At 31.5% G+C, this 15,785-nt stretch overlaps 1 protein-coding gene across 1 annotated transcript in view; it reads left to right on the plus strand.

Annotated features, from left to right (window-relative positions):
- Window positions 1-15,785, plus strand: part of LOC136989066 (E3 ubiquitin-protein ligase RNF13-like) — an 87,797-nt gene that overhangs the window by 40,091 nt on the left and 31,921 nt on the right. Inside the window, exons 4-6 of the mRNA XM_067287157.1 lie at window positions 5,478-5,603; window positions 8,050-8,158; window positions 13,127-13,202. Coding sequence (XP_067143258.1) covers window positions 5,478-5,603; window positions 8,050-8,158; window positions 13,127-13,202 — 311 coding nt within the window. The remainder of the gene's footprint in view (window positions 1-5,477; window positions 5,604-8,049; window positions 8,159-13,126; window positions 13,203-15,785) is intronic.

Consider the following 15,785-nt stretch of genomic DNA (forward strand, 5'->3'; position numbering starts at 1 on the left):
ATAGTGATTAAAATTCGTAAACTGATTTGTCATCTTATTGCGATTAATTTCTCTATAAAATTTTGTTGGGTCCCAGGCCATGTAGGTATAAAAGGAAATGAAGAAGCTGATGCAGCTGCAAAGTCAGCAGGTCCTTCTCAGCATACAATGTTTATTGAAGGAGGCGACTTGAAGCTGGTCATTAAAGAATGACTAGCAGAGAGATGGCAAAATGTGTGGAACGAACAAGTCCACAATAAACTACACGAGATCAAACCTATGATAGAAAATTGGACACAGAAGAAACTATATGGCAGGAGATCTGAGGTTATTCTTTCCCGTTTGAGAATTGGACATACTCGACTGACTCATCAATACCTTCTGAAGGGTGATGACCAGCCAGTATGCCAGTATTGCAACTGCCCTCTTAGTGTAAAACACATACTGTGCAATTGCTCTGTCTTTGAGAGGTTGCGTAAACACTATTTTCGAAATGCAAGTCTGTCAGAGATTTTGGGCCAGAGGTCAAGTCTGGACAATATACTGGACTTTCTGAAAGTCATTAATATGTATAAAGTGATTTGATCATTTATTTATTACATAGTTTTATTTATTTTGTTTTTTCACAAATTGTTGTATATTTGTTGTTGTTGTTTGTTTATTTATCTATTTATTTTATTTCATTTTTTATTTATGTTTAGTATGTAATTTTTATCATATGTTTTTGATTTGTCTTGTTTAAATTTATTTACCACTTGACCTGGCGCAGCTTAGCCTACATGGTTCTTGCGCCAAAAAACAAGAATCAACCAACCAATCCGACTGGTGGACCCGAGATATCGTTGTTTCTTCTTAGGAATGTTTTTTTAACATCCGATGTTGTTACTTGTAAAGAATTCCAAAATTAGTGACTCATATCACAAGAATCATTGTTATCTAGTTTTTGCACAGCAGGATATTACAATATTAGGATTAGATGTTCAGAAGAAATAACAAAGGAAAGTAGACTGTTAGTTACTCTGTTTTGACATGGCAATGGCTGGGAGAAATAGCACTCTGAAAAAATCAGAAATGATTGAGTATTTGTTTAGTTTAGGTTTTGATGAGTCTGAATTATCAGACAGTAATGATGAATTTGTTCAAAATGAGAATTTGAGTGATAGTAGTAGTGATAATGATCATCAAAAACCAAGTACAAGTGGATACAGAGGCCGACCACATTGTTGTGCTCATGAATGTTTTGCACTACTATTTCCATATTTTAGTAATGATGGTTGGATCCGTACAAACTTTACAAGCCCTCAAGTGAACAGTTTCACAGGACAAACAGAAATTCAATGTAAGTTACAAAGTAATACTACACCATTTGATTGGTTTAATGTATTTTTTGATGATGAACTTGTAGACAAGATTATTGACAAAACGAACAGGTATGCTGATTGATGAAATGTGATGAATTACGTGAAAACAGTCGCATAAAACACTGGGAACCTACAAGAAATTTAGAAATTAGAGAATTTTTGGGACTTATGATTACAAGTATTATTAGAAAACCTTGCTTAAGTATGTATTTTACAACTGAAGATGTTTTTTCTATACCATTTTTTTTTCAAGTATGATGTCAAGCAACCAATTCCTACTTTTATTGTCATGTTTGCATTTTACAATGATCAAGCATCAGGTGGTGATGATAAATTCCATAAATTATGCAGTGTTATCAATCATTTTCAACACAGATTCAAATATGCTTACATCCCAGATGAAAATGTGTATGTAGATGAAAGTCTTATGATATGGAAAGGTAGACTGGGATTTAGGCAGTATATACCTAGCAAGTGTGCTTGTTTTGGTGTAAAAAGCTACGAAATTTATGAATCTCGAACAGGATATGTTTGGGATTTTTTAGTTTACACAGGAGCTACAACAGAATATGGCAATTTTGAAGGTGGGCAAGGTGAGAAAGTTATTCTCACATTATTAGAACCGTTGCTTGATAAAAATTACAAGGTATTTTTAGACAGGTTTTTCACCTCGCCGACATTAGCAAAAACACTTCTTGATAAACAAACATAAGTAAGTGGAACCGTGAACAAAAATCATGGAATGCCATGCAATTTTCCTGATCATAAATTGAATGAAGGTGAATTTATGACATGTCAGAAAGATGGTTTGTCTGTATTTTGTTGGAGAGATAAGAGGGATGTGTCGTTGCTAAGTTCAATGAGTAAAACGTACAACACCTTTAACATATCTAGTACAAATTTTTAATAGCTTAATAACGTTTTCAGCTGCATTAATCAGCCTTCGTCAGTTAAACGAATAACAACAGCGAATCAAATTCGAATTTACAAAAAAGTAACTCTGTAGACCCTGGGCAGTTTAAAATGGCGGCGTTTCATTCCTGGGTCAAACGAGCTTACACCCACTACTTAAGTATTCAAGACACTTTGAAGGAATTGGCCTACATACGAAGGGTGGCTGCACAGCATGGATACCAAAGGGCATCGTTGATCGTCTAATTACTAAATTGCAGAATAATAACCGGCAGCACAACGACGGGGATCCACAAAAAACGGTTGTGTTGAGCTATATGCCCTTTTTTAATAAGGTTGTCAAAAGTGTGGTCAGGGAGAAGAACCTTCGTGTAATTTACAAGCGCAATCCAACGATTTACCAGCTATTGAGAAACAACAAGAGGAGAGGTCACTCGAGTGAGTTAACGGGTATATTCAATACCAATAAAGGATCATCATTTTAACACCGACCTGGTGTACGTAGGCACCACGTTACATAACCTGAAGCAGAGGATAAAAGAGCATAAGTACTCTGTAAACAGAAGCAGTGACAGCATGGTCCTAGCGGCCTTTTACTAGACAGCAGGGTATAACGGTACACTGGGATAAGGCCGCCATCATAAGAGCCACTTGATCCAGGCAGGCTATCAAATACATGGAAAAAATAGAGATACATATAGCGCAGTTATCTACACTTTGCATCAACCACAGAGATGCAGATGGCCTATCATCTGCCTGGAAGTCACTTGTTGAATAGTGTTACGCTTTGGCACGAAAAAAAGAGGAACCTACTACGGTTTTATCTTATTTCTGTATTTATTGCCTTTCATTGGTTACTTATATTCTGTTTGTAGCATAGTCCTGTTTATGCGCAGTCGCGGTTTTTTGTAAATTCAAATGCAGTTTTTGTAAATTCGAATTCGGTTTGCTGTTGTTATTCGTTTAACTGGCGAAGGCTGATTTAATGCAGCCAAAAACGTTATTAAGCTATTAAAAATTCGTACTGGATATGTTAAAGGTGTTGTACGTTTTATTTCAGTTCCAGTAAGCGTTTGTTATTTGTTGTACAATGAGTAATAATGAATTCCCAGATTTTTGTAAATGTAATAGATTAGGAGAAATAATAATGAAGCCAAATTGTATTCTAGACTATAATTGTAATATGGGTGGAATTGATCTGTGTTATGGAGTGATACACAATTATTCATGCATGAGAAAAACAGTGAAATGGTATAAAAAAATTTTTTCATATGTTGGATATTGCACTGTATAATGCTTGTTTTGTATTGACAACTAATGAAAAAACAGATTTCTTGATTTTCATATGGCTGTTATCAGGGAAGTTATGGAAAAGTTTCACACAAGCAGACATGTAACCTGTTGCAGTCGACCATCACATGAAAATCCGTTGCGTTTATCCAAACAGCATTTTCCTAACCAATACCATCAACAGACAAAAAAAATTATCTAACCAGAGTTTGTAAAGTCTGTTCAGCAAACAAAAACAGAGTGGAATCATGTTACCAGTGTGAACAGTGTTCTGTTCCACTATGTGTTTGTTCCTTGCTTTGAAATTTATCATACAAGAATTAACTTTTGTAATAAAATCTTTTGTTTTTACATTTATTAATATGTCTATTTTGTGTATGCAAAATATTACGTAATTTGGAACAATACAATAGCATAAATGATACAAATACACAATTATTATTTTTTTCAAAAATGTGTGATTATGTTAGGCTTAACATTGAAAAAATTCAACGTGGAGCGATACGTGACGGAGAAAATATTCAACACACAATAGGTTAAGAGAAGTCATTATACTTCATGTTCTAAAAATCCATTCTAATGAATCAGAATCAGCCCTTGAGGTGATTTTTAATATATTTTGATATAGAAAGAATAAGGACTATTGTTTTTCCTTAGAGGATATATTCCTAATTTTCAAAGAAAGGAAACCATTTTCAAGGTGATGATTTAATGATAAGGGACAAATATAAACATCTTACTAAACCTGATAAATTGCAATAACACACTAATATCACCAAATTATTGCCTGATGTTATACAGCAGTTGAAGTAGTGATAAGGAACAAAAATCCTTGCTCACTATTTGATTTTCTAATAAAAATACTTAATCTGTATGTTTTTAAAATTTAATCAGTGGCTCTGCAGTAGTATATAAGATACTAGATCACCTGTGTTTTTTTAGGAAAATATTTTTTATTTTTATTTTCATGGATGATGTGAATTCATAAATTCAAAATTATTATATAGTAAAATTTTTATTAAATGACTAGCCAATCCAATAACATTAAGAGACAGCAAAAGGTGATTTTATATTTACTTATATTTAGTTAGTTAGTTTACTACATTTGAACTGTACTGGAAATCCAAAGGCTTAGATGTGATACTTATTAGTAAGTTAAATCATTTATTTTTTATTTCTATTATATTAACTTTAGATAATTAGTTACAGTTTCTCTTTTATAATAAAATCAAACAAACTGGAAATGTAGGATAAATTCATTCACAACTTTATAAATTCCAGCATAAACTATATTTTAATAAATTCAAATGTTTTCAGCTTTATTTGATACTATTATAGAATTCCAAGTTTGAATTTTGGAATATAAACAGGAGACTATCAATTAGAAATGGGATAATAGGTGGATGTAAAATACTTCTTAAATAAGTGTAATACAGTATATATGTTAGGCTCAAAGACTGAAATCGCTATATATCGATATATAGCTATATATCTATATATCAAAGACTGAAATCGCTGAATATTACTACAGAGTAACAATCACACGCAATGTGGCTATTAACCAGGAACTTTCAGCAAACCTTAGGGTAGGAAGATGTGAAAGGAATGTTTTAACCAGTGATAATGGAGACTCATATAAAGACTTCCATGATCAGGAGAGTAACATATAAAAGTGGTTAAAAAGTGGCTTGAAAATCCTTTACTTGAATGAATGTGAAATTAGTTGCATGAAAAAAAGGTTTATTGTGCATTTAAGTATCATTGAAATTATAGTTGTTTTTTGTGTGCATTGCAGTAAACTATTTTTAAGAATTGGCAATATTATTTATCTTTCAAATGTCATACCACAGCAAAACAATTATATAATTCTTAATGAGTTATTTTCTGAAGTCAGAACTAGTCACTTAATAAAAATTTCATTCTAATTTTTTTCAGGGATATTTAAAAGTTGCTAATCCTTTGAATGCTTGTTCTTCAATACCTGAACCACCATATCCTTCCAATTCATCTCTGCAGTGGTTTGTGCTTATTCGTCGATATGATTGCTCAATAGAATTAAAGGTATGTGTGTTTTTTGTTTTTTTTTTCTTTCTTTTTGTAAAATGGATAAATAAAATTTCTAGAACAATATAAGATATAATATAATATTTCCATTTATTATAAATTCAATATTAAAACTACTGTAATTTACTGTAATTTAATGTGTTTATTTCATGATGGCATATGCAGAATTATACAGAATTTATACTGCCTTTCAAATTGTTTTTAAACAGATAACCTGTGGATTATAACATGAAAATATAGTACAGTGGGTGATTGGTTAAAGAACAGTTTGGACAATGGACAATTCAGATAACGAACACTTTCACAGAAGATTTTTTATGTTCGGACAACAAACACTTCGCAGAACAAACAGAAAAAGAAGTGACATAAAATAGTGAATACTGATTGGTCTTCTCTTGTCTCCAGGTGATAATTCGAAACCTTTCGGAGTTCTGAAGATGTCGACATCAATGCTCAACCTAATACCAATCAGATAGTATTCTTCTGAATTTTGAAACTCTCCCTTGTAATTCTAGCTTTTTGTTTACTTTTCTGACAAATAATTTTTTATAGTCTTTGTGAGATTGTTGGGCAGGTACTCGTTACGTTTTGCATCAGTTTTTATTTACGAAAGGCTGGAGTTTAACTGTTTCATTGGATATTCATTAACATTTTAATACCAAATTTTGAATTTCATTCGGGCCTTGCATTTAAATAATTTTTTGTGCGCTAGTTGATTTCTGTTCTCTGAATTTTTGTAAGTGCTTTTCTGAACTTTTTATTTAAAAAAGAAACTGATAATATTATGGAGTCTAAAAAGAGGAGTGTCAAGAATTGTGCTCACCATAGAAACCAAGCAAGAGATAATAGCCAAAGTATAGAGTGGGTAGATGATGTCTGATGTTGCTAGGCAGTATGGTTTGAACAGGTCTACAGTAGGCACAATCTTAGCTATGAAAGATATATCAAGAAGTCTCAAGCAGCTAAAGGAGTAATGAAAATCATATCTGAGAAATAAAGAGCATTGAAGAGCTCATAGCGGAACCTGAAACTGATCTGATGACAGAAGAACTCCAAGAACTCTTAAATGAAGAACACCAAGAAACTAAGCGAGATGTATTTTCTTCTGAAAAAGTGGAAGACAAAAGAGGACCAATGCAGACATCTGCTATTAAAGATTTTTTGAAAAAGTGGAAGGATGTCAGAACAACAGTCATCCAAATGGCATCCAAACCAAGTTGAGGTTAATAGGCTTGGGGATCTCTACAATTACAATGCTATTAATTACTTCCGAAAAATCTTGAAGCAATCGACATTGAACAGATTCTTTAACTCCCACAAATGGAAAATGCAAGTGTGTGTGTATATATGTACTCTTACTATTACATATAAATAAACGTAGTAAGAAAGTATATAATTTTTATTTTTTGGAGTCTCCAGAACTAATTAATCAAATTCCCATAAAAACCTATGGTAAATCGATAGTTAGTTAGTTAACGAACAATTCGGATAGCGAACAAAGTCTTGGAATGGATTGTTTGCTAACCAATCACCCATTGTATTATATAGTTGGAAAATAGAGTTATGGTAAAAAAAAAAAGAAAAGTAACTCATAACAACAATAAAAGAGCATTAACTCACACACCTGATTTATAGTTAAAGCCAAATGACTACCAAATTATTGGGCTATAATGTGGCTATGTAATTAATTAAATACTAAAAAATTTGTCTAGAAGTAGACTGTTACACTGCCATCTAGTACTAGATTTAATAATTATAATAAATTAAATTTAATATATAACAACAAATCTACTATGAGATGGTAACATAACTGCCTACTTCTAGACAAGTTATTTAATATTAATTAATTACGTAGCAATATTATAGCTCAATAATTCGGCAATTGTTTGACTTTAAATTAGAACACTGGTCTGAACTAGTATCTATAAACCATTTTAAGTGTGCCACAAGATTAATTCTTTTAAAGGACATTCATATAAAACATTTTAAAATTTAAGAACTGTCAAACTTCTTTCTATGTATACCTTAGTTACATTTTTCTATCTTTTATAACCCATTTATATGCTATTAAAAAAAGCATTCTCATCTCTGATATTAACTATTATCAAGTTAAAATTTTATTTTGTATAAATTTACTTAAATATTATTTATTATAATTTTTAAAAAATTTATTATGATTTATTGATAATGATAAAAGATAATGAATAATAGAATACATTAAATATTAATTTGTTTAATGCCATTAAGATTATAACAGATTTTTATTGTAAGCAGACTTTTATTTTAAGAATTTGGAATTTTATTATTTATTTAATGAAATTAACTTAATTTTAATTCATAAAATTGAAATTTAATAAAAGACAAAAATATAGAATTAAATAATTCTAGAAATCATTAATTTGCAATTAAAAAGTGTTACTTATTCAGTTTTATTTTTAAATAGATCAAAAATGCATACGAAGCTGGATATGATGCAGCAATCATTTATCCAGATTCAATAGATCTTATGAGTTCATATTCTGCTCTCAGTCATTCAGCTGTTAAAGAAAGAAGTAAGTATTATTTGTTCATGCTTTTCATGATATATTATTTAAATGTGCATGTTGCCATAAAAATTAGTGTACCAAGAAGAAATTGTGGAATCAAACAAAATTGTACATGTGTGAGTGTACCTCTGATATAAGCAAGTGATTACAAAAGGATTATTTATTATAGGAAAAACTGCAAATGAAAGGTGCTTCTAGTACCTGTTGGGATATCTAGCATGACTGCACAATGTGATATGGGAGGGCACAGAGGCATACAGGTGGCATATGGTGTCCTGCGATATCTCAGTTCACAGTTGCTGCAAGCAGTCCTCTAGTTTGGCCAAACTCCCAGGTTGTCTAACTTGGCATTCCAGGTGATCCCAGAAATGTTTGATTGGTGACAAATCATGCCAGGGAAGTGTGGTAATGTGGAAGAGGCAGTCCTGTGATGCCCTTGCTATATGTGGTTGAGTATTGTCCTGTTGGAAAATGGCTCTTGGGAGTCCTGCCATGAGAGGCAACAGGATGTCACTAATATACCACTGGGTTGTCATGGTCCCTTGTATTACCGTTAGAGGTGACTGGTTGTCATATGTGACACCATTCCAGACCATCACACCAGCTGTGGTGGGGTGTACCTCTCCAAAGTGTAGGCAGGATTAAGACATTCATCAAGGGGCCTCCAGACATTGTCAGTGCCCAAACTGAATCTGGATTCATCACTGTAGATGATTTGGTTCCATTCCATTGTGGTCCAATCCTATTGAGTGACGCCACTCCAAACAGAGGCAATGGTGGGTGGTATCAATGGCAGCACGCAATGGCCACTGCAATACCAAATGTTCCTCACTTAAGAGCCTCAAAATGGTATGGACAGACATAGGAGCCTGTAATGATGGTGCCACCTGTGTCTGGATTGTGGACAATGTTATGGTTGGCTATGTGCATGCTTGTCAAAGGATCAGTGATTCTTTCAGGCAAGTGGTCTACCGAGGGTGTCTTTAGCCTGGGCACCATGTATGTGAGCTCTCTCTCATCCACTGGTACCAACACCACTTCACATTGTCAGAATGGCAGGCTATTTGGTAAGGTGACCTTCTGACTTCTCTCAACTTGATGATCCTTTGCCTCTCAAACTCAGTTGTTCGTTTGGTTTTCAATTGTGATGTAAAGGCATCTCTAGTGATAGTTTAATTTTTTTTTTTACTTACATATGATGAAGTGGTATAATAAGACACTAGACTATCAATATAGCCACTTTATTAAATTTTATATTTATTGCCAAGATGCATTTGGGTATAAACCCCTCTTCTGTTGGCTAAAAATATACAATTGTAAATACTACAATATTATTAAAATGCTCTTAAAATTTACAACATACTTTGATGTACGATACATTCTTTCCTCCTTTTAAAATCAGATTGATTTTAATGTTTACAATTTCCTTTAAATTTTAATAAAGCTAACTGTTTTTACAGCAGTTTTTACATTTAATATTAGAATTTTGTTTTATACCTTTATAAGCAAGTTTGAAAATTTTTAACAAACAACAATTACATTACATTTCCAATAAATATAAAATGCAATATTTAATAAAGTGAATGTATTGATGGTTTTATTGCCTTATTATACTGTTATGAGCTGTGGAGTTTGGGATATATAAATTCAGAATACAGTTTGTCGAAACTGACACTTTTATTTAGATACACTAACAAGTTCACAATCTAATGGACACTACAATTACTTCACACTTACACTGTTCACTTCTCTGTCACTCCGATGACACTTCTTTACTTATCCATACCGAAGGTAGGACTGCACTTCTTTGGCAACACACCCGGTCTTTCTTTCTACTATCACTCCCCCACTCTATCGTAACTTCTCAAAAGGTCGAAAAAGTTAGAAATATACACACTCATGGATCGGTACTCTAGGACATTCCAGTACAACTCAGATCCTTCAACCACTCACTAAAAGAAACATCTCAAATGTTATTTTTTGAATATTCCAGACTGTTCTTTTTTGTTCCGCCACACTCCACATGATGGCGCTAGTCGGCATGACAATACCATTCATCATGTGTAAGAGAAAGTAACAAAGAAAAGACACAGTTTTATTATAAGGGATTTCACTTTAATGTTGTTATTAACTTTGAATCTGCTGATGCTATATAATAATTTCAAAAATCATGTTATCAAGCCATAAGCTGACTTCTTAAAAATTATTAGTCTGTGTCATATGGATGATGTAAGTATAGAATTGCTTATCAACAGAGAACTGAAGCTAATTAAATCAGGATCTTTCCATTTGTTGCATGATTACTAAAATCACACAGGTACTGTACATTATCAAGAGCAATGTTTTAATGGGAAATTAACAATATTAAAATATACAAAAAAACAATACTTTCACCCATTTACTTAAGCTTCATCAGTTTTGAATAAAATCTTTAGAAATTTATAAATCTTTCATGTAAACACAGAACTTTAAAAGTTATTGTGTTTACATGAAAAATGATTTAATTCGAAAGCTTACAACATGTAAAATTAACCACATTTTGAAACATTTTGTAATTGTATTTTTTAGATGTCTGTGAATTGTATATTATTGTTTGTTTGTTAATCTGTTATATGATTATTTGTACTATTTATGATTTCCTAAAATCAGTTTAATATATATATTTATTTTTAGTGATTGTAAGATTTGTGGTTTCTTAATGACTTGTAAAATTCCAGAATATGAATTATTATTATTAGTTTAAAGTTATTCTGTGTTGCATAATTTGATCTATCATATAATGTATGAAAATAAGTCAAATTCAAGGTGATCAGTTTATAATACTGGTTTAGACTTAAGTCTATCATTTAAGTCAACTCCAACATATTAACTATTAGGATTAAAATGTGAGTATGGTATTCTATAACCTATGAAAAAATATATAATGCCAGATTTTTCATGTAGACACTACCCATAATACTTTCCAATATATAATTTATACAGAATGGAATTACAAAAACATTGTGTAATATAACTTTTAAATAAAAACAATTTATTTAAAAGTTACATTATACAAATGCTTTGATTTATTTGTCATCTGTAAAGTAAATAATGCTTTTCTTTTTTATCATTTATTTTATCATGTAATTTTCAAAGCATGTCATATTTTATCTTGAAATTTTCAATTATGTCATAAGTCTATGACACATTTGTTTTCCTGTATTATTTTTTAATGTGTTTACTTTTATTTTAAAATTGATATTAGTCCATTGTATTTATTATATACAAACCTTATAATATGTTGTATCATTTAATTTATAATGTAAATTTCAAATCACATCATATTCTGTTTGGTATATTTCTCCATTTTTGAATATTCTATCTATGGAACAGCTGTTTTTACCTGAGGAATGCCTCTTGATGTGGCCAAAAATGTTTGTAATTTTCATCATGTAAGGTTTTTTTTATCAGTGTCAATTGTCACCTGTTCCAACATACTGGTAAATTTACATTAAAAAATAATTTAATCTTTAGCCATTAAGATAGAAATTAAATTTGTTTTTTGTGTGTTTTAAGGTGTACATCAATATTACAGTAGTTTAAGTCATTTGTCAACATGTTATTCCAATATTTAATTTGCTTTAATTAATTCCTGATATAATAATTATATTGATTTTTAAGTCTGTCTTCTTATCAGTAAGTCTTTTCATGGCAGTCAGCAATGATTAATTTTTTAATATGACAAAAAAGTTGATTTCATTTTTTTTCTATCTTTAAAAAGTTAAACTGGTTTCTAATTACTACAGTATATTCTTAGTTTTGTAGCAGCTTTCAGATTAATCTTTTAATGTAAGAAAGATCCTGCATAATAATCTATTCCTACATAATAGATTTTTTATTAATTTCTCTTATACAATTTAATTTGCTAAAAAATTATATAAAATTTTAATTTTTACCTGTTAAAAACTATACTTAGTTTCATCAAAGAATGCATCTCTCTAAAGCACATTTCATCACTCTGAAAACTTTTCATTGGCTACGAGACACTGTCCACCTCATGTTTTTCAAAGAAAAGAGTTTTGCCAATTTTAACATTTAAAAGTTATCTATGAGTTACAATATATTGCTAAAGCCGTTAGTATGACATACAATTTTTTAAATGAAATTCAAGAGAGATAGATTTGGGAATTTGGACACACAAAAATTCTCATTAATGTGCAGACTGGATCACCATCACATCATAAATTGGTGCACTTTAAAAAAGATAAACTTTAGATAGGTAATGATTATTAAGTATTGTATTTATCATTTATACTTACAGGTAGACTGCACTTTGATATAAATGACTGTATAGTCATTGAAACACTACCAGTGTTCCACATGTAACTGCACGTACCAAAATGAACCAACAAACCACAGAATTCATTGCAAATGATACAAATGCAGCAAGAAGATTTGTTTTGACACTGCATTCTTAGGTGAAATGAAATAAAACAGAAAATACTGCTAATATGTGTACTGTAAATATTAACCTGTTAAATTAATGAAATTTACAAACAGTTTAATTTATAGTATAGGAAAATATATGATTTTAAAATATTTATAATATGATTAAATATTTAAACACATTATAAAATATTAAACTCAAAAATAGAACACAACGGTATTCTATTTATAGAATGGTTTTCCATTCTACATTTCCTGACGAGGGTCGATGAAATAGTGTCCGAAAATGTTTGAATATTGAGGAAATTTTGCATTGATGTGTAATTCTTATCTATTATAAAATATTAATTTTTTAAAATTTTATTTATATTTTTATTTCTCAAGATATTTCATACATGAAAATTGAAATGTATTTCAAAGATTATTTCCTTTATAAATAGATATATTTGCTTATTTTTAATTATTTGTTACAGAATATAATGTTATATATTGTTTAATATTTTGAGAACTGAAACTATAAAGTGTTAAATAATTAAATTTTATTTTCAGAAAATAACAAATTTATTCGAGTTGTTTTCACAGAAATGGATGGAGAAAGATTAAAGAATTTTCAATATCCAGAAAGGTACATATTATTATTATTATCATTATTATTATTTTGTCATTTAAAAATAATTTATTTTATGACAATAAACAAATACAGTTGAACCTGTCTATCTCAAATATCACAGGAATGAGAAAAAAATTTGAGATGTAGAGGTTCTTACACAGTTAACAGTAGTCTAATAGGTTTTACCACAGATTAACATCCAGATGGGGCATAGCTATGGCAAACATACTGTGCTCCACAACTATATCATCTTATAGCAACTGTGATAAAATAATAAAATTGCTATTGGTTATATCAGCTACTGGAGATTTTTTAAATTCAAACTGTAATGATGAAAGATGAATAAAAAGAATAATTAAAAAATAAAAGTTCATTAACTTCTTGTTTAGTAATAAGTTAGATTTAAGATAGTTTTAAGTTAGTTATCAGTATATTTGCTATTTCTCCTAGTTGTTTCAGTTAGGTTATTCTGCTTCTTATAGGGCTTGCTAGCTTAGTTTCTGTATTATCTCAGTATTAGTGTAAAGTTTAGTTTTCAGCATTAAACTATACTCTGTCTAGCTTATATGTAATTGCACTACTTATTGATATATGCTACAACTCAGGTTTTCTTTTAGTCCCATGGCCATGCAGCCTAAAAACTGCATGCTAACATTAATCACAGAGGGAATAGTAACTTATGTATGCCATTCAGAGGGACCCTTCCTTTCTCTTCTTTCTATTTCCTCACCCTCCTCCTTCCCTCTTCTCTCCTGTAAAGTATTGGCTTATAAACAAAGACAGAACAAAAGAAGTGTGACCTTGTCAATTGGATGCACGTGTGGTTGAGCATTAGGCCACCTGCCAGATGGTGAATTACTGGCCAGAAACAGGTGGGTCGGATATCAGCGGACATAAATGTAAGCTACACTCTTATCCATTCCAAGCGGACCTGGATGAAAGCTGTTCATGCAAAGAAGGTTTGTGATTGGTTGGAAGTTTCCGTCCAGGAAATCCTTAAATTGTGGAGTGAATGGGAGAGGAGGAGAGAGAGGCTCAAGACTGGTAGCACGGAAGTCTCAGGCACTTGGGAAACCCGCTGAGCTTAGAGTGAGCATACTTTCCTGGTAACAACCTCAGGGACGGTAAGTGTTGGGACTGGATGAACTGTGTAGCAGAGCAACTTCACTGACTGACTGAGGCCTCCCCAGAGCTTAATTGTTCCTGAAAGCCAATCTAGTGTGTAAGACACCACACTTTGTGTATTTTGTATTTACTGTGTTTTCGAATTTGTATACTTTATATATAATCTGTAAATAAACTGTAAATGTTGGCTATCTTGAGTGTGGAGGTGTGCTTTCCACCGGACCTGGATCAACTTTATCAAATCATAATACATACAGCAAACCAACTCAACAAGACAGAGTTTGGGGTAGAAACTTCACTCTTTTCTTTCTTCTGCTGGCTAAACACTTTGTGTACAGCTGTTGTCTCTTGTTAAATAAATAAATAAATATGGAATTTGCCACCCATTTGTCTTCTGTGAATACACCTGAACTGGAAAGGGGGAATCCTGGTAGTTGACAAACAACATACAAATCTCAACACACTACTTTGGCTTCTGCTTCTAGTAAACAGGTGGTTCAAATCAGACTTCATTTGAATCAGCTAGCTGATTGTTGAGTAAGTTCTGACCTCAGTTTGGAGTCAGCTGAACAGGAATCAAATCAAAAAAGTACTTCTAAGTTAAACAAATCATAAAGCCGTTTTAAATCTATTGGTTAACATTGAGTCTTATTTGTTTCATCAAAGTCTAAATGGAGAAATGGTTGAACTCTCAATTTGACTGTGCTCCAACAGTATAAATCTGGAAAACCCTGGTGCATCAATCTGAATTTGTTTTGCATCCAGTTGCCAGGCTTGGTGAGTGAGGTCATTTGGACCCAAATTTATCTTTTCTACTATAGAATCTATTTTTAAAAAAACCTCCTTAGGGACTGTCAGTAAGAGAACACAAATACTGATTCATGTTTACCGTGCTTTATTATTTTACATCATTTTGGAGAGCAAAAATTAACCCAACATTTTCATTTCTTGATCCAAGAGCTGCTAGAGTCCACAATTGGAAATCATTTAAAACTTCAAACTTTGAAGATTTAGTAATAGAATCAACAGCAGCTAAACAATTGGAAAAATTAATGACCCTGACTTCCTTGGGTAGCATTAACATTACTGCTAGCCCATATTCATATTGCAATTCTTTATGAGATGTCATATATGAGGACTTTCAGACCTGGGCATTACAGATGTTAAATGTATCATCATACAAGAAGGGAAACCATTGAAAGTAAAACCTTATTCTGATCTAAACTCTACAACACTACTTACTACTGTATGAGCAGGATATTTAATCTGCTCAATACTGTATACCTATATATCCTAACTCTCTTTATTGTTTCCAGTACAGAGTTTGAATGACTTTAACTTCAAATACATCAGAATTTTAATGCTAAATTTGAGAAAAATTTGCTTCAAGTTCAAACTGTGCACACAGTGAAAAAATGTGCTCAAAGTGTAAATGCAGTCTGTTGTGTGCCTAAATCATCACTTGCTCTTACT

The sequence above is a fragment of the Centruroides vittatus genome, unplaced genomic scaffold (genome assembly GCF_030686945.1).
Source record: "Centruroides vittatus isolate TY-2023 unplaced genomic scaffold, ASM3068694v2 scaffold_435, whole genome shotgun sequence".
In the NCBI taxonomy this organism is placed as follows: domain Eukaryota; kingdom Metazoa; phylum Arthropoda; class Arachnida; order Scorpiones; family Buthidae; genus Centruroides; species Centruroides vittatus.